At 45.7% G+C, this 26,788-nt stretch overlaps 1 protein-coding gene across 1 annotated transcript; it reads left to right on the forward strand.

Annotated features, from left to right (window-relative positions):
* Window positions 1-26,357, forward strand: LOC144145905 (uncharacterized). Its single transcript, XM_077677738.1, has 6 exons — window positions 1-425; window positions 822-1,013; window positions 4,639-4,872; window positions 15,631-15,735; window positions 15,803-15,880; window positions 21,313-26,357. Exons 1-4 carry the CDS (start codon window positions 122-124, stop codon window positions 15,669-15,671), a joined length of 771 nt encoding a protein of 256 aa, XP_077533864.1. The 5' UTR covers window positions 1-121; the 3' UTR covers window positions 15,672-15,735; window positions 15,803-15,880; window positions 21,313-26,357.
* The last annotated feature ends 431 nt before the right edge of the window (window positions 26,358-26,788 follow it).

The following is a 26,788-nucleotide window of genomic DNA, read 5'->3' on the forward strand; positions in this document are numbered from 1 at the left end:
GCCAAGACAAGACAACAGAGAAACAAAGCCAAAACGCCCAGAGGAAATTCATGGCAGTGCGTGTTATCCAATTTGATTAGTTTGATTCCTCTGTGGTAGTCTTTCGGTGCGTGTATCAATAATGGCTCGCCCGCGCATAGTTCGTTCCGATTCGGAGGAGCGCGAGTTTAAGCAGCAGCGGCTGGAGCGGCTGCGCCAGCGTCGGAGGGACCCCGAGTTTCGCGCCCGGGACGCCGAGCGGAAGCGCCTCAAAAGGCAGGCTGACCGCGAGCTTCGGGAACGCGAAGCTCGCGCAAGGGAGGCAATCCGAAAGCGGCTCAATCTGCAGGCTGGCCGCGAAGTGTACCCAAGCTGGGCTGCACGCTGCGATCCCACGAAGGAAAAGATCGACGTCAGAGGCGGCTCGCGTCACCGAATCGAGCCGTGTACGTTGACGCAAGCAACCAGCTCTCTCAGTTACGATGGCTTAGCTTTTGTTTCCTGCGTGCATTTTAATGCGACATCCGGATTTAACGTCGAGCAGAATTTGCTTGTAATATATTTGGGCTCTTTCATTTGCCAGTCCTGAGCAGTGCTTACACAACCCAAACTCGCTCTCGCAATAGAAATTTTATGGGTTTATGAAATAACGGAGCTGCTATGAGGCAGTTCTGAGCTGACCAAAATAACAAGTGAAAGAAATCTACTATCAGCCAGCTTTCGCACAATAGTCGTTAATCAGACTTCTAATAATCTGAACGTCAGATACTGGTCGGTACATACTTCCATGGTTTCTTAGATAATATCCACCTAATAGGACTTCTTTGCATTCCTCATTCCAGTCATACAAGAGAAATCTGTTTCTGCTGCGGATTGTGCGAGCAGCAAAACCTGGCCATCGCTTTCGGACGGGAAATGCGATTCGCAGACGCAGTGCGTGGTGCCGCTGATGTTCAAATCGTCGCAGGCAACGTTGAAGACTCCGTTAAGAAGTTTCCAAGTGCAGACACGAGCTGCTGAGAAGATTATTACAGGTGGGTGGTGAAATTCCTTGGTAGGACAAACAAAACACTTTTTGTTTCCCTGTTTTCTTTCCACAGTTTCTCTGTTCCGTACAACACTTCTACTACCACAAGTCGTCGTACCTAAAGCCACTAGCTTATTTAGTGGCTCTAGTCGTACCTAATCATTGCAAGCTTATGTTAGGGCACCATAGAATCACTCTGGGTGCCATGTTTTCAGGCCAAGATAGGGTCTTACTGATAACAATGTTCTCTTTTGGTGTTACAGCAGGTCAGAATCAGTGTTTTGACGGATAATTTTGTTTCAGACACATTTCGTTAGGTGTTATTATTTACAGGTTCCCTCAAAAGTAACGGAGTGTGGGAGGGGTGTCCGAACCATATCGAAGCGTAGTGTAGCTGCACCGGCGGTACCCAAGTGGAGTTGAACACGACGGCGATAGCCCATCTAGATATCTAAAACCACTCCAAGAATTGTTCTGAGCATACTGGTCTCGGCAATGGTGCCAATAGCAGACTTACATAAAAACACTTGGAAAAGAAGAATTGTCAGTGAAGAACCCTACAATAGAAGTGTGCAGAAGACGCTGCCGGATGTGTCTCTGCTATCAGCGCCATTGCTGAGACTGGCGGGCTGCGAAGAATGCTCCTGGCCGCATTAACAGAAGTGGGTTGAGAAGTATAATTGGGTTTACCATCGGCAGGCGCGCATGCATGCTCTGCTCCTTTCGTTTGCCACTGGTGCATCTACACGGCATCTACATGGCAGCTCAGATACAGCTCCCGTGTTCCAGTTACTGCTGGCTGAACCTGCACCTGAAGTGCTGAACAGATGTCTGGGATTTCAAGGCATGTGTTTTCTTGCGTGGTTAGTTTAGAATAATACGTAGTAATTGTTCGAATGGCATTTCTCGGAGTGCTGTGAGTTAATTTAGACCACCTGAGAGCATATAACGTGCCCTGAAACCGTCACACAGAGATGTTTTTGTTTGCATCCATCAGAAAATCTGGACATAAGAACCTCAAAGAACCACCAAATGTCAAATTTGAAAGCTTGTCCCAACGAGTCTGCTCCATGCATGCTTGCCTTCTCACAACGAAGTTGTGGCGCCGTAAATTGCTAAAAAATATTTTATAGCTGCTTCTGTTTGTAAGCGTCTTCCTTGTAATCCAGCCCTTCCGGCTTCCCAATAAATACCTAAATTGGCCGATGTCCAAAGAGCAGGCCATAACAAGTGCCTCGTACGGTGTTTTTAAAAATGGTATTCTTTTATGTATTTCTTTTGTACAGTACCACTGAGCTATTGTTTCTAAACTTAAGCGTTTTGACCCGATTTTTGACCCGATTGTCTTATGTTCTAGAAAGTTTTTATTCAAACGTTTTGCACATTCAGCTGAGCCGCACGGACTCAACAGGTTTTCTGAGTTTGGCTTCAGGAGACTCGTGTATTTAGTGGAGCACACTCGTAGCCTGTGGTGGTGTCACAAGAGACATGCAGCGCAGCCAATATGCCTGACTGGGTTGTTTACTGCCAAAGTGTCTGCAGGCAAACGAAAAAAAATACTAATGAGCTTCTCTCTATCGTTTGCTAACATATTTTTTTTGTATCGTGTGCTTCGTTAAGGTACAGATGGACATTGCAAATTCATTTCCGCTGTTTTATGCCTGGCTCTGTTGGGTTCTGGGATGAGCACTACCAGGCTTTAACTACGTAGACAGATGTATGGAGGTGGTGTACCGATTGCTGTTGGTACAGTGTGTCGTTGAATGTGTGTCGCAGAACTGATCTTAAACTGTATGATAAGTGTTTGTGGAAAGAGGTATCTGCGGGAAAAATAACTACGGTTCCTATTATTTTCCGCCCGTCTATGATGGCACAAAACATCGAGACCATTTCTAGGACCTTAGGCAAGTTCTTGACTTTCAAAAGCATACAGTGCACATTCGCTGTGCATTGTCTTAAAGGGGCTGTGCAGACAAAATGCAAGTTTGGTTTGTTCGAAAGATTGCCTCGTTAGAGTAACAGTAGTGACGCCACTTTTAACGCAAAATTTATTCATGCAACCCACTAGCTCATTGCCCACACCAGAACCTATGATGTATTATGGGAAGCTATGCGATTGGCTGCGGCCGGTAAAATCCAATGCAAAATAAAAGGGTTATAAGCTTGCAGAAAAAGCTATTTGCGCCTGGAAATGCTATTCTTTTTACAGCAGTAAGAATAGTGGGGTGAACAATAGAACTTAAGAATGCACACACACGTATCGAAGCACCAGTGCGCACTGCGCACTATGCCGGTTATAGCTTCACAGTCGTGCGGCGTGTTGAGCTTACACTGGCCAACTGGCATAAGCGACATTGTCTTTTGGGACTCTGTCTGTCGAGCATACCTAATGTTTTGTGAAACGAGTACTATCAACCGTAACAAACCAGGCACAAATCCGGTCAAAAAACAAAGTGGGGGTGGACAGCGGTCCCGAGCGGTATGGTGGCGCCATCTAGGAGGACTGACAGCAAACAAGGCGTTCCCTCGTTTGATGCAGCCCTAGTCCGCATACTTACGTTTCCTTCAGCACTTTTCCTGGACAAGTCATCGCAAACGTCGTGAGAGAGAGAGGACAGACTTTATTGTCATCCCTTTTAAGACGAATGCACCGTGCGGAAAAGTCCGGTATCTCCGTCCCATCAGACGGCGGTCAGGAACCTGTGGTCCCTGGCGGCGTCCTCTGCCAGTTGGATGACAGCAGCTTGCATCTCGGGAAGAGAGGTGCAACATTGCAGCAGCCACACTGCAAACGTCGCGAAACACACGATTTGCTGAAAAATCATAATTATGGCTTAAATTGTTTTATTTCTCAGTGAATAACCCTTTCGGCGCTGGTATTGTCAGTTGATGCCATCACTTTAAAGTTCTTCTAGTGCATAAGAGAGCGAAACCAAACCTGCTAGTTTTTTTGGGAATTGTTCTTCAATGATGCCTGTTGCATTAGATATCACTGTTGTTTCATTTTAGTGGAGCTCGACGCTGCAAAAAAGCAGCAGCTCCGGGGAAGACGAAATTACGACATTGAGGGTGAAAAAAAATGGCGGCCTGAGTTTTATTCTCAAGCTTGTGAATCTCTAAATACGTACACTACGAAACTCATTTTTTGTTGGTAGGTTCATGTAGTCATAAGGCTTAGGAAAATATGAAAAAGTGATGTCTCTGCTCAACATAAAATTTTTAATTGCCAAAAGTCTCAATTAATTGCCTCATTAATAAATCGGTTAAGATTTGCACTTCCAGCTCTTTTTTGCATTTGTGGGCTTATGGGACCCTGAACTTTAGGAAAACACGCAGAAAACATTGTTTTGCTTGAAATAAAAAAAAATCAGGGCTGAAAGGGTATAAAGTGTCCTTTGGTGCCAGACAAGCGTCGGAAGCACCACAAAGCACCAAATCTTTCGAATAAAGCAAATCTGTAGTTTGTCCGCATGGCCCCTTTAAGAATAAATTGACGGTAACGTATCTTAGCAGTACATTACCCAAATGGATGAGGATGCAAAGAAAAGAAGACGTGCGCATTCAATTAACTGATGAAGGTTATTGCGAATAGGGCACGCCTGTTGCTGCATGAGTTCTGTTTCTGTTGCCAGGTCCACCGTCTGTTTCCGCCCCCGACTGCGGAAGCAGCACACCTCGGGCGTCCCTGCTGGCCGGGAAATGCGATTTCCAGGCCCAGTGCGTGGTGCCGTTGATGTTCAAGTCTTGCGAGGCAAACTCAAGGGCCAAACTAAAAAGTGTCCGAGTGCAGACGGAGTTTACCAGGAGGAAGATTCGGAAGATTCGTTCAAAAGAATCTTCAAAGGAGTCCTCAACAGGAGGTTCAGGTGTGTGGGTTTGGATTTTTGGTTGCCATCAGAAGACTGTCAAAAGTCATGGCAGGGAGGCTGTTCTGGGGCTTAATAGGTGTACTGACAATGGTTTTCAGAGTTAATATTACAGAGTTTGGTTCCTTTGCTTAACAGAATTGCCTGGCTAAATCATATGTAATAAACCTCTCTCTCTCTCTCTCTCTCTCTCTCTCTATCTATCTATCTATCTATCTATCTATCTATCTATATATATATATATATATATATATATATATATATATATATATATATATATATATATATATATAGCGAATCAGAATAGGAAAAATGAGGGTCTCGTTGAAATAACACAGAAATAAGGGTTGGCAGCCAAGCAGACATCGGAAAGCAAAGGGGAGGTTGTGGTAGGTCATTGAAACAGGTAAAGAATTTGGAAAGAAAGAAAGAAAGCGGAGAAAAAATGCCCGCCAGGTAGGATCCGAACCCACGACCTCCAGAATACTGCTTATGTGGGCTGGAATGTATAATGTGTACTTTTCTTGTAATAAAGATTATTATTATTATTATTATTATTATTTATTATTATTATTATTACCGGTCTGGTGCGATAACCACTACGCTACCGGCGGGGCGATTTTCCCCCCCGCTTTCTGGGGTATTTATGTCAATGTAATTTTTTTTCCTGTGCTTGGGGGTGATAGCCAGCGCCACTCTGACTTCTCGGGATGAAGGGGACCTTCTTTTTAATCCCCGCGCCGTGACTCAAGTGTCTACGACATGTCGAGAGTGGTCAACCAGCGTTAAACCCTCTTAAGCTCCCTATGGCACCAAGACTGCTAGAACAGAGGCCCTCGCTATGCATGTAGCGAATCAGAATAGGAAAAATGAGGGTCTCGTTGAAATAACACAGAAATAAGGGTTGGCAGCCAAGAAGACCTCGGAAAGCAAAGGGGAGGTTGTGGTAGGTCATTGAAACAGATAAAGAATTTGGAAAGAAAGAAAGAAAACGGAGAAAAAAAAGCGGTCTTCTTGGCTGCCAACCTTTAACTCTGTGTTATTTCAACGAGACCCTCATTTTTCCTATTCTGATTCGCTACATGCATAGCGAGGCAGCCATGCCTGCATTTTTGTAGCACCAGACCCGAAATAGACCCCTCATCATTGCAGAGAAAAGGATAAAACTCCCCGGCATGTGATATATCGAAGGCCACCAAAGAGAACGCCGCGAGCCATCCCCCTCTCCGAGAGAGAGCACGCAGATGTTGTCCGCGGTTGAGTTGAGAGGGAACAATTATGAGCAAATTCTCATCGTGCATAGTTTCGGTGATAGTGAACAGACATTCATCATTCTTGAGAGAGGAGATTGGTGGGACAATAGACAGTAACCCAAAATGCATTCCAAGTAGTCGATGGTAAGTGCTGCAGGGTCCCTTTAAGACGAAATTGGGATAATTCCCTGTTTTGCTGACTGCAGGCTCGTTCAATAAGTGTTGACAGCATAGATGCACTGACAGCACTGAGCACACTACCGTAAAATCCCGAGCAAGCGCCCCCCCTGTGGTAACAGATAATTTGAGGAATTTTTGAGGGGGGCCCTTGCTCGGTCATCGACCGAAATTCAAAATGGCGGCGTATTATCCCGAGCTAGCGCCCCCCCCCCCCCCAATACCTATCCCGCGAAAGTTTGTACGGTAGCGGACCGGAACTCAATATGGACGCAAAACACTCGCTGAGAAAAGAAATAACTTTATTTACATGCATGCTGTTTTTATTCACCCCTCCCAAATTCAGCAAATGACTGCCGATCAACACTAAGAGACTGGTCGCACAGTTTGCTTGCAGTCTTTTGACCAGTCAAGGGAGTTCAAAGTGCCGTATTCTCAGTCATCGTCACGCGAATCCATCAAATGACTCATCCGAGTCCGTCGCAAAAATCATCTCCATGCACTCGGCCTGGAGGGGTCCGCGATCTTCTGGGTCTACAGCACCAACACTTGAAAGCCGGTCATGTAGGTCCCCGTCACCCGACCCGTCAAGGGCGTTAGAAATACCGCACCCTTTAAAAGACCGGGCAACAGTTTCTTCGGAAACGGCTGCTCATGCCTCCGAAACAAAACACAGTACTTCTTGCCGCGATGGCTTGCTGAGATTGCCCTTCGTCGTTTTTTCGCCCTTCCTGACGAAGGCTTCCCACGAAGCGCGAAGCCGAGCCTTGGATGGCCGGTTCCAGTAGACGTCGGCGGGCTGCAGCAGGCCTGTGCATCCGGCAGGCACATACACGACGTCTGTGTCGCATGCCTGTAGCGCGTCCTTCGCTGCCGGAGTTTTGTGGATGGGTGCCTGATCAATTACGAGAAGTCGCCGCACGTCGTCACTATTCGGGCCCCAGACCCTCGACAGCCACTCCTGGAATTTCTCCGAGGTCATCCAGCCATTTCTTGATGCAGTGAGGCGAACATTTCCTACAGATAAAAGAACAATGCAAAATGCTAGTTGTAAACAAGTGTATTGATTTGAAGGCCATAATAAACAAACACGTAATTTGTTTGACACTTACCTGGAATGCGAAGTTTCATGAATGCCTTCGCTGGTATCTTGCCGCTCGGTTCCTTTAAAATCACAAACGCTGGTAGCTTGTCTCCATTCGCACATGCTGCCAAAGCAACTGTAAAGCCGCGTCTCGCACAACCAGTGTTCGCTATGCGCACTGTTGCTTCACCGGCAACGTTGTTCGTTCTGCAGGCAGGATTGTCGATACGGACCATAATTTGATCCATGTTGGCAATGTTGGCCGGTGTGAAGTCGTGACGAAGTCGCAGAGCGTTGACAGCTGATCGAAAAGCACTCGCAGCTTCGGCGAGATCATCAGGGGTCTTTTGACTGTCATTTGTCGCTTGGCGCATTGTGACGCCAAACCGCGCTTTCCACCTCATGATGTATTGCGACGATGCTGCGAAGTTCCCGACTTCAGGTTGTCCGCGATTTTTCTGGCCTCTTCAGCCAACAGCCTGTTGCTGACGGCACGACCGGCGCTCCTCTCACTCTCGAAAAATTCAAAAAGAGCGTCGTCTAGTTCTTCACTGAATACAGGCACACCGCTGCTTAGCTTGCATTGTGCCTTTCCTTTTCCATAGCTGCGCTGTAGCAGGGTTTCAAAGTTCTTGTCCCATTCGCGCACTCTCTTCCGGTCGATCCCAAAATGCCGCGCAGTCGCGTGCACGTTTCTGCCGGTTTGTCGATGCCACTCTACAACCTCAACCTTTTTTTTCACTCTGTACGAATGCGTCCTTCTTGCTTACGTCCCGCACACGTGGGACGGTCCACACGCTTTTCGATAATGGCAAATGGCGACTGACAGCAGCGATGCTGGCTCCCGCTGGCTCACGTTTCGGCCAGCTTCGGCTTCGGCCGTGTGCTGGCTACGCACGGGGAAGGGATACTGCACGTGACATACATAAGCCCAAACAGTTTATTTTTGGTTGAGTCTCCTGCCACGCGCGTGGCACGAGCTGCGCCCCCCTGGTAACGGCTGCTGCCACGCAGAAGTGACGTCAAGCTAAACTAATCACGTGACTTCCTGTGACGTCACAAACGTTTACGTCATTTGATATTTGATCATGCCGCTTTTTTTTGTGTTAACGACGACGGCAGCCGGGTGTTCACGTCTTGTGTCCCGATGTTCTCCGCCCGTGGTCCGAATGGCAGGCCTGACGCATTGTTACGTCCTTATCTCCCTGTACAGGGGGGATTAAAAGAAATACGAACAACGGAGCACACAGCCTCCGAAGCATGCCGCACCGTCTGGCTGCACTGTCAGTAAACTGCGCGCATGCGTAGCTCTTTCGGGGCGTTTGAGACTGTGGCCTACTGTTTGGGGAAACGCTTGATCAAGAAGGGACGCGGGTCATTTATTTTGAGGCATCTTTTTATGATCTGTCGCCACTGGGCATACTGTTATCTACTACATTCGCTAGCCGAGCCCGCAGCAAGCTGATTGCATATAGCAGATGCCATTCAACGATCATCCTGCTCAGTGGCGACACAGCGTGAAAAGGCCCCTCAAATAAATGATCGGCGTCGCTTCTTGATCAAGCATCCCCCATAAATGTAGAACACACTCTCAAACGCTCCCAAACAACTACGCATGCGCGCAGTTTACTGACGGTGCAGCCAGACGGTGCGACATGCGTCGGAGGCTGTGCGCTCCGTTGTTCGCATTTCTTTTAATCCCCCCTGTACAGCGGCTGCCGCGGGGCGCTTTTTTCTTGTTGGGAGGTGTGCTTGTAATTATTTAGATTGGGTATTTTTTGCGAACTTGCTGTTGCACGTCTTGGTAAGCCTAACGCATTGTTTTCTGCACGCTCCTTCGCCCCGCTTTTTACATGCTCCTAGAACTGTAGTGTTGTCGATTAATATTTTGTAAGCTTCACGTTGTCTTGCAGTTCGCGTGCTATCGGCTTTAAGCGCCTGCATTCGTTGTCTACTTGTGCCTCGCTTCTTCCATGCCAAGCCTTGTGTTGTAATTCTAGAGTGGTGGCTCAATTATAAAACGTGGGGATCAGTATTTTCCATCGCGTCGCGCCGTGTCTAACGAGGTAGCTGTCTTTGATGACATGCCAACGAGAGCGACGTAGTGTCAGCGTGTGCACGAATCGAGTGTCGTCAGGTAGCGCACGGCATCATCGAACGCAATCCGACCTCGCATGTAGCTTCTGCAATTTTTCCCCCGGGGCAGTTGTACTATCGCCGAGAAATGTATCCTGACTATTCCGCAGAAACGATCTGTGCACGCGGCGCTGCAGAATCCGTGCAGGGAGCGCAGCTTCACTTCCGTGGGTAGAGCCCAACTGCCCGTCCAAAGATATATCTACTGAAGATACCACTGAAACCATTCGCTGACTGGCTGGCTTCTTGTGCAAGGAGGCTCAAGCTCCAACTGTGCAAGCATGGGAGAAGTGCAGCCGATAAGATCGCCGTGTGAGCCAAGTTTGGAACTTCTGCTAATAGTCCTTTAAAAGTCTGGTGTGCGCTAGGTTATCAAGTGACAGTTCAGTTATTGTTCATCTATGCTCAGATTTGTTGCTTAGAGTACCATTGTGCTTTCAACTTAGGAAGTCTTAATGAAATGATAGGCAAGGCTTAAAATTGCTGCTTGGCTTTTATTTCCCTTTCCTTTGCTCCAGTACCTTTCGCCTCCTCTAACGTGGTTAGGCAACAAAACTGCCTCCTGCATCTGCTTTGAGTATGTATTTTGATAGGCTCGTTCCCTCTTTACTCTTGTGTTTGGCTTGGTTGGAATTGAACATAACCAGCCACAATACTTCCATTCACTCTCAGCAGGATGGGCTAATGATGATGAGAGCTTTTCTCTGTGGCTTGCAGTCTATGCACAAATTCCAAGTGGCTGTGACATCTATATGTTCATCTCAAGCACTCTGCGGAGTCCAACTTGACACTAATGCTTGTATTCGCAACTGATGAAGCGTGCTTAAGCGTCTACTGTCCAAGCCTTTGGGGTAGTGAACAGGAAGAGTTTCCAATTGTGAGGGGACGTTTCACATTCTATTGCTTTTTAACTCCGCACTGTGTAAACTGTTTTGTAAAATTGCTCAAGTGAATTTACTTAGTGGTAAGGGGCATTATAAAATGTCCCACATTTCGTTCACAATGATGCAAGTCTCGTCAGAAGCCAGCTGCTAGAAAACACATTCACGGGTTGTGTGTTGTGTGTCCATTAGCTGTTTCTTTTTCTTCCACAAAACGGGCACTTAAACAATCCTTTAAGCCAACAGGCTTAAAAGATAGTTTATCAAGTACAACTTCGGGGTAATGGTTGGTGTCGAGCGTGACATTGCCCACTACCGAGAGTACTTCTTAATACCTTGTGCAAGAACTGGAGCCAAGGCCACGTGCGTGGATGTGAATGCCTGTCGGTGTTTGCGAAAGTTTCAGTACAGCTGGAAGGTGTATGGATCATGGGTGGCTTTAACAATAAAATGACTGCTGCACGTACTTTGGCTCTGGTATCAATGAGCAGCATGTGAGCATTGATAAGTGCTTCACTGTTGACATTTTTGTTATACAAAATCAGGCCATGTTAAGGCCCCCTGGCAAATATTCATGAAAAACACTGGTCCAAAAAGCTGCCAACACATAGAAACCATGTTGATCACGGCACCTTTCCTAGTACTTCAGTACCGTTTATCAGTGCTGCGTTTTCTCCCCCCAACTAGTAAACTATCCCAGCGTTGCATCTTAAGCCAGAAATCAAACACTTGCTTGTCAATGACAAGTGATCTGCCAAACTTCCGTGTCTATTCAAAAAGTGAGTAGCTCTACTTTCTGTGCACTGTTTGTGGTGTGAAGCTCCATTTCTAAACAAAATGTCAGGGTTCTTCTGGAAGATGCACAGCATTACAACCTCAACAAAAAAGGAATAAGCAAGCGATACTCTCTTGCACTACTAAAGTCCTGCGGGAAAGCCAAACCAGCAAGTGATCTTTTTCTACAAAGCGCTGCAGACGAGCCAAGAAAAAGATTCCTTTTTGCGGACACCAAAGCTACGCTGAAAAGCCAAAATGTGTGGTGTCTGTTACTGCAGATTAGCTGCAAGACAAGCATGTTCATGCAAAGATTTATAAACCAGGCTGGCGGGGTAACAAAATCATTGAATGAGGTTACAACAAAATGTGTTATGAAAAATGATATAATACTGTTTGCTATAAATAGCAATTAGATGTATAAAATGGTTTTTACACTAGTTAAGTGGCCTGTTGGAAATCATTGGCAAAACCTAAAGAGCAACATTTCATACAGCTGCAAAAGTGAAATAGCAAAGCGTGGTTGGGGCCTGAATTCAGCAGGCATGCTCCAGCTGAGAATGTATAATTGCAGAGCAAAATAATTATAAAGGCCTAGGGTAAAGGTGAGCTTAGTTGAGTTACCACCAAGGTATTTGGTAGAGAGAATAGTTACAAAAATAAAGAAGCAACATGGGAAGCTTTATTTTCCCTGATTTAAGTTTATCAGCACTGAGCTTCATGTTCTGCATGTCCCCCATTGAAGAATGTTACACCTGCATGCACTCGGCACATCACATTTTACGGTATAACACAGTTTACTTCGAACATAGGTAAATAAGAGAATATTGCATAAGCAGTTCATTTATACGTGAAATAGAAACAGCAGGGTTTTTAAAACGAAGCCCGTAAGTGTGCAGAATGAAAGGGACCAATGATGAGTTTATGTTGTTACTAATAACAAATTTCAACGACCTTGTCCGAAACAAACCCCTTCTATGGAGGGACTGTGTGTAATTATAAGATTTTTTTTTATAAAAGGTTGTAAATGCCCTGTAAATGTATGTCAAAAGGTATTTTAATGCCCTAGTCGTGGCCTGTGAATCATCGGTGCTTTTTTATGGTGTTTAGATGATCAAGGGCTGTTGTACGGGATCCACCTTCTCTTCTCACTTTGGTCACCATCTTTCTTAGTCATTGCATTCATGTGTTTGGTCAGGGAGCTAGCAAGCGAGGACGACAGTCGGCACCAACTATCAGCCGAGTTCCTTCAGGCTGGGACAATTGCTGGAGAGGCTAAGCAATGTTTTTAAAATCCCTAACTGAGAGCTTTCACTTCTTGTTTTGTTAAAGAACATTTAGGCAACCCTTCAAGAACTGTCCGAAATAACAAAAATGACTATTGTGCCCGTTAAATAGTTAATCTACCCACAGTGAACGATGGCATAAAATCTATCAATGCGAACCTACCCTTTGAACCTGCTTAATATTTAGCAGAGACACTCCGTTCATTAGCTATTTTATGGCACTGTGTGGGTGGGCTACTGGTTTCCACCTATGGAGCGTGTGGGCCGCGCTAGTTTCCAGTCGTCCTGTCAAATGTTTTTGGAGACTAGCACTACCCTGCAGTGTACGAGCCATGGATTCCTTGGGTTGGCCGTGTGAAATTCTAGTGAATCGTTACAGGCCACCAAAGAAAGTGAGCATTTGTTTATCGACCACTGTTTTGTGGCCACGAAAAGTTTCGTTCATTAAAAAGACTAACAAATGACATCAATTTTATTGCAAACTTCAAACAAATAACTGGTATTACAGAAAATGTGTAAAGCAGCTGGAGCTCCATAGCCACTTTCCAGCTATTTCTCCATGCCATCAGAGAATCTTGTTTGTGCGACTAAGATACCGACCTATTCCACTGCAAAGAAACATAACTGGGCGATTGTAGTGGGGCCTCTAGTTCCGTTTGATCATATCACTTTAGTGTTTACGTACAGTTAACATATTGATGACTGTGTTTATAGTGCATGCACATATAACATCAATGTAGTTTGAAATTGGGATCTTTTTCACCATTTCTTTTTGTTAAATTCGCCCCATGACAGCCTTGACGTTTGCCTATCAATTACATTTGCAGCATGCTCGCTGCTTATACCTGTTTACACAAACAATCCGCAGATGCTTTCACGTTCCAGGCACATCTTAAGATTCTCTTTGACGTTGCTTATTGAGCCTCTGCAGAACCCATAGGTTTTCATATGCTGGAGTGCATGTAGGTGTATTAGACATGATGGCCGGCCAAGCGTACACCCTTCCTATTACCGTCTGTACAGCCTCTTCTCTGACCCTATCATCTGGGTGTCCTGTATTAACTTCCTTTGCATGAGGCACTCAGTCAAGTCTGGCCAACATAGCGTACACCACGGTACAGTGAGACGTGAAAGTTATACCAGTGCAGTAGCTATGAGATGAAGCGTCTAGCTAGTCTACCTTTTGAAGGTCGCAGGTCCTAAACTGTCGTAGAATCATGTATTCTACTACGAAATCTTTGGTTTCTACTAGGAAATCTTTTTAAGCGCTGAATATCACGCAATTATGATGCTTGTGGCGCATGCTCACAAGACTTTTCTGCTCATAAAACGTATCGTGGGTGTAAAACAAAATTTAAGCTACAATTTCGCAAACTAGAAAATAAGAACTTCCCGATTTTCGGAAGTTTTCCTTGCTAATATTTCAGAAGAGGAGATCTACTGTAGTGGTACGTACGTACGTGGTACATGTGTGGGGACACCAAATATTACCTTTCCTATTCTTGACGCAATTGTCTGTAATTGTAATGCGCACATGTGCCTTGTAAAAAACAGTTGCCGCCACTACCCTTCGTTCTCGGCACTGTACATTCTGATTATCTTTTGGAGCTGCTAAGTTGTCTTCATTTCGAGAACACACACCGCGATTTCAGGTCGCCCATTTAAGCATTCTGAACTTGCCGTGGTGCAAACTGTTGATAGCAGATGCCGCCGCGCCGGCATGCGTCGGAAGGTTCACAGAATTACGCTCGGACGATGTCTTTTCTTGTGTGGAACGTAGCTTGTTCGAACGGGGCCAGTCGGCTGTGCGATGTCGTCTCACGTACGCTGAAACTGTACGCAGGTACCATCGGCGTACACCAAGCATAACCAAGCGGTCACAGGTCAACATTACTCGAGAGCGGCTATTTTGCTGCGGTCTGGAAAGGCTGGCTGGGTCCCCACGCAATACATAATCACAAGCAACTTTCTCACGTTTTCAGATAGTGCTTCCAACAATATGAACTCCGGTTTATCTACGTTGTCGGCCCGAGAAAATCGGAGCTTCGTCCCGCTTTCGGATAGGCGACTCCATGTACGCGATACGGCAGCTGGCAGCAGCAGCAGCATCGCCGGCTGCTCCCGCAAGAACAAAAATTATTTGTTTAGAAAAGTTTTAGCAGTTCAATGGTGCGTTATTTTGTACTGCAAATAAAAAAAATGTGTATTTCGGACTACACTACACAAAATAATGACAATTAATAATGTTATGACGTCATTCTGACGTCACGCGTGGCAGCAGCCGTTGCCAGGGGGGCGTGGCTGCTGCCACGCGCGTGGCAGAAGACGCTGCCATTTACCAAAAAATTGCATCATTCTATAATTTAACATGCAAATGTTTAGCAAAAAAAGAAAAGAAAATACTAAACAACTAGGTAAGAGGTTTTGTGAAAATGGGTGAAGCGCCGGACAAGGTTAAAAAAAGGCAGGGGGCGCTTGCTCGGGATTTGGCGCAAATTTCAAATCGCTCGAGAATGGAGGGGGGGCGCTTGTCCGGGTAGGGGCGCTTGCTCGGGATTTTACGGTATGATGGTGAGAGCTACAAAGAGGACAAAGTTAGTGACAATGACTGTCTTGAGGAAATTCAAGCTTGTTTGTTGCTAATAAGTGTCCTTTTGGTTTCGTTGCTGTTGTCGTCCTTGCCTATATTGGCCAACTTTCATTCGAGGAAAGTTCTTGTCCATTTTCTGATCTTCAAAGTATCGTGGGTCAGTTCAGAATCGGGACTGGCCTAGATTTGAGTAAATATGGTAGTAACGCAGAATAAAATAAAAAAAACAGGAAAAATTATAATGGTGATGATGAGAGGACTCGCTAATTGGACTTGATGTTTTTGCATTCAATACATTGTGATGAATGCCTGGGTGTCCTTGTAATTTTCTATTCCTATTTTCTCTTGTTGAGCACATTTTCTGGGAGCAATGAACGTTTATTCCCCCTCCTCCTGCAACTCTTGTCGAGGAGTAGGCTGCCGGCTTCCCTGACATGTCCCTTGTACTAGATGCTTTTTTGCAATGAGAATGCACTTTCGTCATAGATTTTTTTTTTTTTTTGCCTATTTTAGTGCCAGTGTGTAAGGTTGACTATTTGCACAGAATGTCGGTGCATTGCATTTTCTCCGTGTGCAGGTGACCAGGCATCTGGTGGCCACCATTTTGGGGTGCCGTGAACGACTCACGGACCCAGACTTCTACCGTGGAGAGACAAAATGCCAGCAGCAGGACCTCACAAAGGTTTGTCCACTCTCTTCTCTGGAAAAAATGCGGAAAGATAACTCATTCCGACTCTTTTTCTATGCAGCTGCTCTGTCAAGACGCTGGCTCCTAGCGAGGACTCCATCGCATCTGCCAAGACACCCCCGCCACGACCACAAAGAAGGTTTTTGAGATTTTGATTCTCTTCATATTCTTGCTTTCGTACCCAGAAATAGCACAGCATAGCTGCAAGCAGCACAGGAAAATGGGAGACAGAACGAAGTTCCCAGTGGGGGTTGCTTTCTTCGTGGAAACAGGATGCTGAAACCGTGACCGGCTTTATAGATAGCGACCTGCCCGTTTCAGCCGCCGACAGTGGGAGCCGGCGTGCCAAAGACTTTCCGCGTAGGGACGCTGCGCTCTGTCAGGTGGAGCTAAGTTTAATCCCAAAACTCGCCAGCTTCGCTTCCAGTGGGGCTTGCGGCTGCTCCCATAAGAAGTAGTGGTCGTACCAGTCAATGCCAATTGTAGCGATTAGTACCTATACAGTCGAATCCCGCTACAACAAAATTGATGGGACGTGCAAACAATTTCGTTGAAGGGAAAATTCGCTGAGGCGAAATCTGCCCCAACACAGCACGGAAGGGCAAGAAAAATAGCACCGTATATTTCCGCATTATTGGCAGCATAATACAATGTTTAGAAAAAAGAGTGATGCACAGTAACGCCGCGTTTATTCAGATAACAAACATACCAATGGTTATCTGTTTTTTTTTTTTACCAGCATGCAAACAACACGATACTGAGGGGAAAAAAATTAAGAAATGCAGGCGCAAAGCATATTGCTGTACAACAAGGCGTTTCCACCGAGCTGATTACTTGCAGATAGCTGCTAGGCTGTTGGAAGCCCCCCCTCTCGCTTGTGGCAGGAACAGCGCTGTTATCTTACTTTTGACTAGGCAACTGCAGCAACTAACCTTGGCAGGCAAGCCGCCCGCGCTTGCATTTAAAGCTTCCGCGCGCTCACGACTCAGATAGGATGACGCGGGTTCAAGACGAAACACGAAAAAATTACTTTTTGGACTTTGAAGAATTGTAGAAGGAAAACTGCAAGGACAGCTGCTCACAACACATGCATGACGGTGCTGCGCCAGCAGCAGAGCACATTCGCACGATTTCAACTGGATACGGATTGGCTATAGCTCCGGCTTGACGAACCTGGCTTGTGCCTCATGTAAAAATGGCCTGCCACATCGTTATCACCATCAAAAAATGGCGTCCACCTATGAGTTTTTGTTTTGGATGGCAGTGTGGCTGCACCACGCTTGTTTTCAGTGAAACTAAGCGTCCTGAATGTATAAAAAGTTACAGATAGCTAGCGCTATGCTTATTTTATTGTAAAATATTGTTCAAATCCAGCCGAAATCGTCGAAAATTTCGTTAAAGCGAAAGCAAGCCAGACAAATGGTTCGAGGACTTTGTTGCATTGACTCCTATGGCCAGCTGACTGGGAATTGGAAATATTTCGTTGAAGCGGACTTCGTTGTAGCGGGATTAGACTGTAATACCGGCTTGCTAGGGAAATTCACGTTGAAGTCTAGACCTGTTTCTTAAATACACCAACAAGTGAACCACACTGCCTGCACTACTTGCATTCTTTATTTTTGAGCATTCTCGTTGGTTTAAACAACTTTGTTGTCTTTCGCTTCACGTCTTTTGACGTGAAGGTCCTCTGCGCTGAGAAAGTTCAAAGGGTGGGCTTGAATTTGTGTAAAGAAGCTCCAACAGGGCCACTCTGTGTGTGTAGAAGTGCTGCTATTCTTGCGCGAAAACAATGTTTTTCTAGCGTGGAGCACTTATCGCCTGGAACTTTCATAACTGATATGGCTTTTACTGGAACCGCACTTGTAGGAGCTCCGTCGGGGTGGCTTGCAAGTTGAACAAATTGCAAAGTTCGGCGTGAGAGCCGTCCCCGGCCAGTGCTTGCGGTAACGACCACAGTTATCTTCAAAATATCTTTTTGAGCCACTGCCCCCCTACCAAAGCAATGGAAACTTAGTCAAAAGAAACTGCCTTTACCGTGTGGCTGCCAGTCTTGCTCAGTTGTACACAACAAATGCCACTGCGCACAGTATGTTCACTGAAACTGTGAGGTAAAAATGTTGCAGGATCTTTCAACATATTCCTTCAGAAAAGCATTTCTTTTCGCAAATTTTTACGCCGAGCCTGCGGTGTAAGTCGACTATAATCTACAACCTCAGCATCAGGCTCACTGCAGGTTTTTTTTTTTTTTTTTCAAGAATCACTATTTGTGCTGCTGCTACACTGCCTCCACAGAAGCTGAGTGCCGATCAAGGCTGTACAGGAAATTTGTTATGCACGTTTGTATTTTTAGTTATACTTGTGCTATGCCTAGTAAGCCAGTAGGAACTGACTGCACACCGAGTGTTTCTTCCTGTTTTTCTTTTTTCTTTTGACGCAAGATATCAAACAGTGCGTGCCGAGTGCTTCTTCCTATTCATTTTCTTCTGATCAATGCTACAGAACAAAATGCGCTGAATATTTTTTGAGGCTTCATTCTTTTGGATGCATCCACACTATCAAACGCGCGGAGTGCCATGGAACACGTCAGCAAAGGGTTAGCAGCTGTGGACTCTTTGTTGTGGACGATATCCGGGTGGGTGTGCGTTCGGTGGAGTCCGGCCAGGAGCGTGATTTCGCCTCTCTAGCCAAGTGTGAATTCCGCATTGAAAAACTTATTTGGGTGCACCGCCAATCTTGCAGAATGTGTGCACTTCCCCCAGTGTGAATCAGCAAAGCTTGAGCAGAACAGGCTGAGAAAAGGATGAACTAACGATGGCATTCTAATGAAATGTGTATGCAGCGGCGAAATGTAGATCGAATGCAGCGCCAGCTGGTGCAGTGGCGTCGGAAAGAACTGAAAAAAGAAAACAAACAAGCAATAATGAGTTCGGCATGCTGAATCAGCAAGCATGGGCAGGTCGATGTCTATAAAGCCAGTCATGGCTGAAACGCACGGGGAGAGAATAGCCTTTTGGGACTGCAACTTGGCAGAGCGAGGGTGACCAAGTGGGCGGGAACAATCAGATTGGGAATAAAGAGACGAACGGGGCTTTCGGCATGATACGTTTGCTCACTTTATTGAGATAACAAAAAGATGCCAGGCTTTACACGTGCTAAGGAGCCGCTTTCGTGACTTGTTAGGGATGCACATCTTTCTTTTTTTTTTTTTCTTTTTTTTTTACAAATGTGGTACAGTGTAACCTTGTTGCAACGAATCTGATTACAACATATACTTAGGTACATACAGCATATTTTTTTTGTTCGTATTCCTATCTGTGGCATTGATCAAACTTCATTTACTGCAGATTCTGTTGCAAAATGCATTCGAAAGGGGCCATGCCAATGAAATGCAAGTTTGGTTCATTCGAAATATTGCCTCGCTAGAATCGTACTGACACCACTTGCAGCGCAAACCTCCCTCAAATAAGCCATATAATTATGAAAAAAATAGAATGGCCATGTGATCCACTAGGTCATCACCCGCACTAGAACCTGTAACGTATTTAGACAGCTGTGTGATTGGCTGGGGCCGGCAAAAGCACACGCAAGCTAAGCAGGGCTTATATAAGCTTGCAAAACGAGCTGTTTGTGCTTAAATTTAGGGCACATTCTTTTCATACTAGTCAGAATGGTTGAGTGAACAAGGGAACTTACGAACGTGTAAGCATAAAAGCACTGGTGCGTACGGCGTGCACTTTTACAGTCGAAGCTGCACAGGCGTTGGGCTTGTCTGACACTGGCTAACTGACATAAGTGACATTGCTACTTGCGTGACCCTATTTGTCGAGCATGCCCAAAATTTCACAGGCAATTACTTTCAACCATAACAAGAGTAAACTAAGTACAGTGCGGTCTGAAACGGGGCATGTGTGAACAGTGGCCTCATAGTGGTATTTAATTCGGATAATTTTGTATTAGATAAATGTATTAAAGCAATAATAGTTCTCACATTATAGGCAATAAAATTGTTATTTTAAGTCCGGTAATGAGTCAACGGCTGCTCCCCTGCCCCTTTAGAGGTCGGTTTTGCGCAACTCCCGATGCCTTCCATTACATCAAAAAGGCCATAAGAAGTCCTATTTGTGGGCGATACGCAATAATTCATGGGCTATTACACAATCTCAGTGAATTTTTTCATGTGTGAACGGTGGCCTCTCTGTGTGTATTGTGGCGCCATTTGGGAAAGGAGACGGCAAGCAAAAAGACGTACAATTCAACGTCTGCAGCAGCTTCTTAACATTTTCCCTGGGTATGCCATCGCTGATTTCCCAAAATGTACGATTTTACCCACCGCGGTGGCTCAGTGGCTAAGGTGTTGCACTGCTTAACACGAGGACGTGGGCTCAATTCCCAACCACCGAGGCCGCTTTTCTGATGGAGGCGAAAAGCAAAAACGCCCGTGTGTATGAGATTTCAGCGCACGCTTAAAGATTCCCAGGTGGTCAAAATTAATCCGGAGCCCTCCACTATGGCGCACCTCATCACTTACGTTCCTTCGGCGCTTTAAACCCTACAGTCAATCAATCAAAATGTACGATTTAGCGGGAGAATTGATATTTTTTGACCAAACAGGTGCTGGGGGCACTATGAAACATCAAATCTTTCGAATAAAAAAAGCTTGCATTTTGTCTGCATTGGCCTCTTTAAATGGTTAGCGAGTCCATTTTTGCACCTCTGCAGTAGACTTCAGAGTTCAGATAACCTTTCATTTCATACATTTGGTGCATGAAATGAAATGAAATGATTTGTGCTTCCGATTTACAGTGGTGATGAAATGAAAACAATTTGAAACAACTGAAAATAATTGTGAATTAGTGGAAAGGAAGCTTTTCCTTATCTCCAGGCTTAGCAACAAGACCTTTGCCTGCACTTTGCTTTTGTCCATGTGAATCAGTAGCAACGCAAGTGTAAGAGGTTTAAGAAGTGAAAGACTAGCAAAAATAGTAGGAGTTTAATGAAAACATGGTTAAGGTGGGATTCAATACAAGCACAACAAACAAAAAAATTCGTGCATGTGATTTTGTGACAAGCTTCATGGCTTCACAGGAAAATGAAACTGGTGAAAAACTCAAGTCGTCCTGAGGGTTCATTGCCTTAAATACTTATGTGTATCAGTTGTAACTGAATCTTCAAAAATGACCACCATACTTTTAGTGTCTCTGTTTTGTTCTGAGTAGTTGAAAAGTCTGCACTCTTGTCATAACAGACCCCATCCATTATTCCATCAAAGTCTGTAGTGACAGTATTTGTATTTTTCATACTTATTTTACTGCAGGCTGGAATTTTGATCACTTTAATGGCCATTGTAATGAGGTTATACCATATTGCCATTTTCATGTAGAAGTATGCACACATAATGGTTAATCTGCCCTGTTTTCCTGCTGTTGGTGAATGAGCACAGAACGTGAATGTTTAACTGCAGGGCAGAAGCACAGGCATGCACACAGAACTTTATCTGCGGTTGCAAGTGGAGAGTAAGAAAATTTCCATGCATTTCCTCTCTCTCTCTCTCTCTCTCTCTCTCTCTTGCAGCATGACGAACCAGTTCGCGACATTTCAGCCCTCCCAGGTGGACAAAATTAATCCGGAGCCCTCCACTACGGCGCGCCTCATCGCCTGCATTGCATTGGCGCGTTAAACCATACAATCAATCAATCAATCAATGACATTTCAGCCCTGAGGTAGTGGCTGCAGGACCGTTTCTCGCTTGGATTTGGTTGGGGTGGACACCACGGCACGAGGGATCTGAGGCAGAGCGGTGATGAGGGGGAGTCAGTCGGCCAACTGACCGAGGTCGGCAGAAATCATTGCCGGGTCCCACCAACCTTGGTCGAACTGACTGTCCATATACTGGTTCCTGCCGATTGAGTGGCTGCTGGTCAGCCCACCCGTACTGTCGGATACTCCCAACAAGGCAGCCAAGTGCTCGTCACGAAGGCGCGGGCTGCTTTCATCGCAACGGAGGACCTAAATGTGTGATTGGGACGGCTCTAGGTGAGAGCAAACTGGACTACCAACCTTGGAGAGCCTGAGACGAGGAAATGAGGACTGTGTGGACACCGTCATGCCCGTGCGTGCATACAACAACATTCAGTGTGGTCTGATGTGTCATCATCATCACCATCATCAGCCTGGTTGTGTCCACTGCCGGATGAAGGCCTCTCCCAAGGATCTCCAGCTACGTCTGTCGAGTGCTAGCTGAGTCCACCTCTTGCCCCCAAATTTTCGTAGTTCATCCCAGCATCTAGTCCTTGGCTGGCTCATAAGGCAGCCACTCCATTTTAACGGCCAACTGCACTCAAATTTCACCTTTAACCAGATTTATTTTTAATGTGTAGTAAGTACCACCAAATCACCTGGGACACGAGTGGTAGCCCCGTGAAACGCTTCGTTAATCAGTCAGAAGCGTTTAAAAAAGCTCCGCCGCAGACCACACTGCACCTGCCGGCGGATCACGTAAACAGCTGTGACGCGCCTGTGACGCTCCGACCGGCGAGGGCTTCTTCCTCTGGCCAGCCATGCAGCTGGAGAACCGGTCGAACTGTGCTGCGAATGTTTCACCCATTTGCTGCCCCGTGCGCACGTAGAGCTTGCGCGCTGTCTTGCTCCCAAGCTGCTGACCATCCCGCCGCTCGCTGGTCGGCTGCAACGTCACTTCAGTGGCCGCGCTCGTCTCGATTTCGGTTTTAAAGGCCAACTGCACTCAAATTTCACCTCGACCAAATTTATTTTTAATGTGTAGTAAGTACCCCCAAATCAGCTGTGACACAAGTGGCAGCCCCGTAAAACGCCTCGTTAATCAGCCGTAAGCGTTTAAAAAAGCTCCGCCGCAGACCACGCTGCACCTGCCGGCGGATCGCGTAAACAGCCATGACGCGCCTGTGACGTTCCAGCCGACGGGGGCTTTTTCCTCTGCTCAGCCACGCAGCCGGAGAACCGGTCGAGCTCGGCTGCGCACGTGCGCGCGTAGAGCTTGCGCGCAGACCTTCTCCCGAGCTGGTGACCGTCCAGCCGCTCGCTGGACGGCTGCAACGTCACTGCGATGGCCGCGCTCTGCTCGGTTTCGGTTTCAAAATCGCCGATTTTTGCTGGCCGCTTGCGGCGTCCACGCGCATATTTCAGCTGTTGTATTTTGCATGTTGCTTTCTTTTTAAGCAGACTATACGAAAATAGGGTTTTCAAGAGGTCGAAATTTTGAGTGCAGTTGGCCTTTAAAATCGCCGATTTTTGCTGACCGCTTGCGGTGTCCACGCGCATGTTTCAGCTGTTGTATTTTGCATCTTGCTTTCTTTTTCAGCCGACTATACGGAAATGGTGTTTCCGAGAGGTCGAAATTTTGAGTGCAGTATGTTCCACCTGTTGTCCCTATTGCACTTGACGTGTCCCACCCATTTTCGCCGGGTAGTTTGCGCTAGAATGTCCTCCAGACAAATCTGTTCCCTAATCCACGCAGCTGTTCTCTTATCCCTAAGCTAGACCCCTAGAATTTTTCTTTGAAATGATGTGTAATCCATCTACTGATGCGGAACCCCTCCAAAAATGGGTCCGTTCTGGCTCCAGCCTTCTGTATGGGCCAAGCAGTTCCACTTCCCAATCAGCTGATAATGCCCAAGATCCCTTCCCTAGCCTCCTCCCTCTTCCTACAGTCTTCTTTGCTGTCTTTTTGTATAACAGAGTATGTGCTGTAATATGAAACTGATTGTGATTTTAAATTGTTCTTTGCATACCTTACTAGTATTCGGCGGAGTAAAAATGTAGCAAGATCATCGATTTGGCTTGCAGCTTGAAAGCACCCTGCTTTGCTGATTAACTTACTATGGAAACTCCACGTAGGTGAATGCTATAATTGGCTGACTATGTGCTGGACGAAGAAAGGAGAAGATACAAACCGCGCTATGTTCGCACATACGATAATTGAATTTAACCACAACAGAACCAAAAGGAAGCATACAAATGTCCTTCTGGACTTTCGCAAAAAATGGAGGAAGCTCACAGTTACGCGTAAGACTTGAAGATATCAAAGGTGTATGCAACCTTCACGACCATCACGACGGTTAAGTCCCCGATTGGAGACTATTTGCTTCTTCTTCGCTGCGGCAATGACATTTACTTCATCTTTGTTGCTATAAGTGTGAGCTTCCTTCATTTTTTTTAAAGTTAAATCATTGGACATATTATGGGTGGGTGGAGCCATAACTAGCGAGTGATGTGAGCAGTGTAATTGTGATAGCAAAAGTGTTGCCACAACTACGGCAAACGCTGGAGTTATTTTTTTTTTAACAATTGTGGCCAATTTACCAGTGGCTAATTTACCACTTTTGAAATTTACCGGTCACATATCCTTATTAACCCTTAAAACGGCCCATGGCCTGAGAATACTAATTAGAGTCTATCCACATTTTAATGAGCACGTATTAGTTTCACTTTACTATGCATTCCTTCACAGCCATATCTCGTATTGCATTTCTTCATGGGGCAACACATATCAAATTCACTTGGCACATTTACAGCAAACACAAAACCAAGCTTTAAGGATAATCACTTACAGCCATTTTTCATGTAATGTGTTGACATTACTCTGCACGTTCTAATATTTTGTCAATTGGTGATTTAAGCATATTCTCTTTGCGTCTTAACCTATAAATTCCATCAAGGAACTTTACCTGTTTAGTTAATATCTAAAGACCAAATCCAACATTTCGACGCCACTCTTCTGACACCACAATAACTATCTTTTGCCAAAATCTGAGACTAACTGCGGCAAATTAACTGCAAACTTTTTGTGACATCATTCTGGAATTCAATACTCCCAACCATTAAATCATCTCCTTCAATTCATTCTTTTAAGAGGCAGCTTCATCGGATCATTTTGGCCTAACGAGTGTTATTATGTACTTAGCAGACCTCTTGAAGGATGGCGGGCAAATTGTGCTAGTAAAACTGGCAAACCTGTACACGCAATGCCTAATGACTGCGAGTGTACCGGAATCTTGGAAGAACACGAACATCATCCTAACCCATAAGAAAGGTGACATGAAGGACTTGAAGATTACAGGCCAATCAGCTTACTGTCAGTCGTCTACAAGGTACTTACCAAGGTAATCGGTAACAGAATTTCTGCCACCTTAGATTAACCGTCAACCTAAAGAACAAGCAGGGTTCCGTAAAGGCTATTCGACAATGGACCATATTCATACGATCAGTCAGGTGATAGAGAAGTGTGCGGAGTATACTGAACTCCTATATGTAGCCTTCATAGATTATGGGAAAGCGCTGGACTCGGTCGAAACCTCAGCAGTCATTCAGGCATTACGGAACCAGGGTGTAGACGATCATTACGTAAGAATACTGGAGGATATTTACAATGGGTCCTCAGCTATCCTCCATAAGGAGAGCCATAACATACCTATGAGGAAGGGCGTCACACAAGGGGACACAATCTCTTCAATGTTATTCACAGCATGTTTACAAGAGGTATTCAGAACATTGGATTGGAACGGATGGGAGTAAGGGTTAATAGAGAATACCTCAGTAACCTCAGATTTACTCATGACGTTGCCTTGCTAAGTAACTCGGGGGGGGGGGGGAATTGCAAAGCATGCTTACCACACTGGACAGAGTAGAACCGTGGGCCTGAAAATTAATATGCTGAAAACTAAAGTAATGATCAATAACCTCGGGACAGCACAGTGATTTGAGATAGGTGGCGAGGCAGTGGAAGTGGTAAGCAAATATATCTACTTAGGCCAAGTTATGACCCCGGATCCCAAACATGAGGCAGAGATAATTAGAAGGATAAGAATGGGGTGGAGTGCATTCGGCAGGCATTCTCAGGTAATGAATGGCAGCCTACCATTGTCGCTGAAGAAGAAAGTGTATGACAGCTGCGTCTTACCGGTACTCACCTACGGGGGGAGGCTCACTAAGAGGGTTCAACTTAAATTGAGAATGACTCAGCGTGCAATGGAGCGGAAAATGATAGGTGTAACATTAAGGGACAAGAAGAGAGCGGAGTGGGTCAGGGAACAAACACGTGTTAAGGACATATTAGTAGAAATTAAGAAAAAGAAATGGACGTGGGCAGGGCATGTAATGCGAAGGCAAGATAAACGCTGGTCAGAGTGGATCCCTAGAGAAGGCAAGCGTGGCAGAGGGCGGCAGAAAGTTAGATGGGCAGATGAGATCAAGAAGTTCGCGGGAATAAATTGGTCGCAGTTAGCACAGGGCCGGGACACAATTGGAGATTAATGGGAGAGGCCTTTGCCCTGCAGTAGTGGGCGTAGATAGGCCGGTGATGATGATGGATGATGATGTGGTATGTGGACGAATATCCCCTTTAAGTGCCTTTTTTGTGTAATACTTTTGATTGTTAATAACAATATTTGGCCTGTGTAAACATGTTCTTTCTTTGCGTTTTTTAAGATTGTTACTGCTGTTAACCGCATTACGTGTACTTTTTGTTTGTACTTGTTGGTAGGAGCTCCCTCCCCAGTCTATGACTATGGGACCTCCTAGAGTTATTTATGCGCTGTATACCATTTCAACTGAAACAATAAACTGAAACTGAATGTCCCTAAGTGGGTATGTTTGGCTTGACACACGTGCGCCGGGGACGCTGGGCAGCCGCCACATGGCACGCACACATAAGTGCTGAGCATTTTTTTGTTTTTTCTAGCTGCCGGCGTTCGCCGCAGGGCACCTGTTCACGTGTGCTCGGCATTCTCTTGCTATTTCTAATTACGGACTCGTAACTTGAACGATTTGCAAAACGGATCTGCTGTTAAACGATGCTAGCCCTGTTCTTGAGTTGACTTGAGATAATCCACGTGCGGGGTGGACATAAGGACATCACCAAGAGACCCGCTGGCTGGTTTGGGATGTGTCAAGTGATCTTATACCGTTTCAAGTGTCAAGTGATCTTATAGCGTTTTTTGTTTGTTTGTTTTGTTTGTTTGTTTGTTTCTCCTCCCTCCCCCTCCTATTCCCCAACATAAGGCATCCGCTTCTG

Source organism: Haemaphysalis longicornis, unplaced genomic scaffold (genome assembly GCF_048455015.1).
Source record: "Haemaphysalis longicornis isolate Haplotype H1 unplaced genomic scaffold, Haemaphysalis longicornis Haplotype H1 scaffold_7, whole genome shotgun sequence".
NCBI classification, from domain to species: Eukaryota; Metazoa; Arthropoda; class Arachnida; order Ixodida; family Ixodidae; genus Haemaphysalis; species Haemaphysalis longicornis.

Excerpts from the sequence above, each read along its gene's own strand:
- LOC144145905 (XM_077677738.1), top strand. The coding sequence starts at position 122 with ATGGCTCGCCCGCGCATAGTTCGTTCCGATTCGGAGGAGCGCGAGTTT. Across the intron at positions 426-821 it reads GCGTCACCGAATCGAGCCGT|TCATACAAGAGAAATCTGTT; the intron begins GTACGTTGACGC and ends TCCTCATTCCAG. Across the intron at positions 4,873-15,630 it reads GTCCTCAACAGGAGGTTCAG|GTGACCAGGCATCTGGTGGC; the intron begins GTGTGTGGGTTT and ends CTCCGTGTGCAG.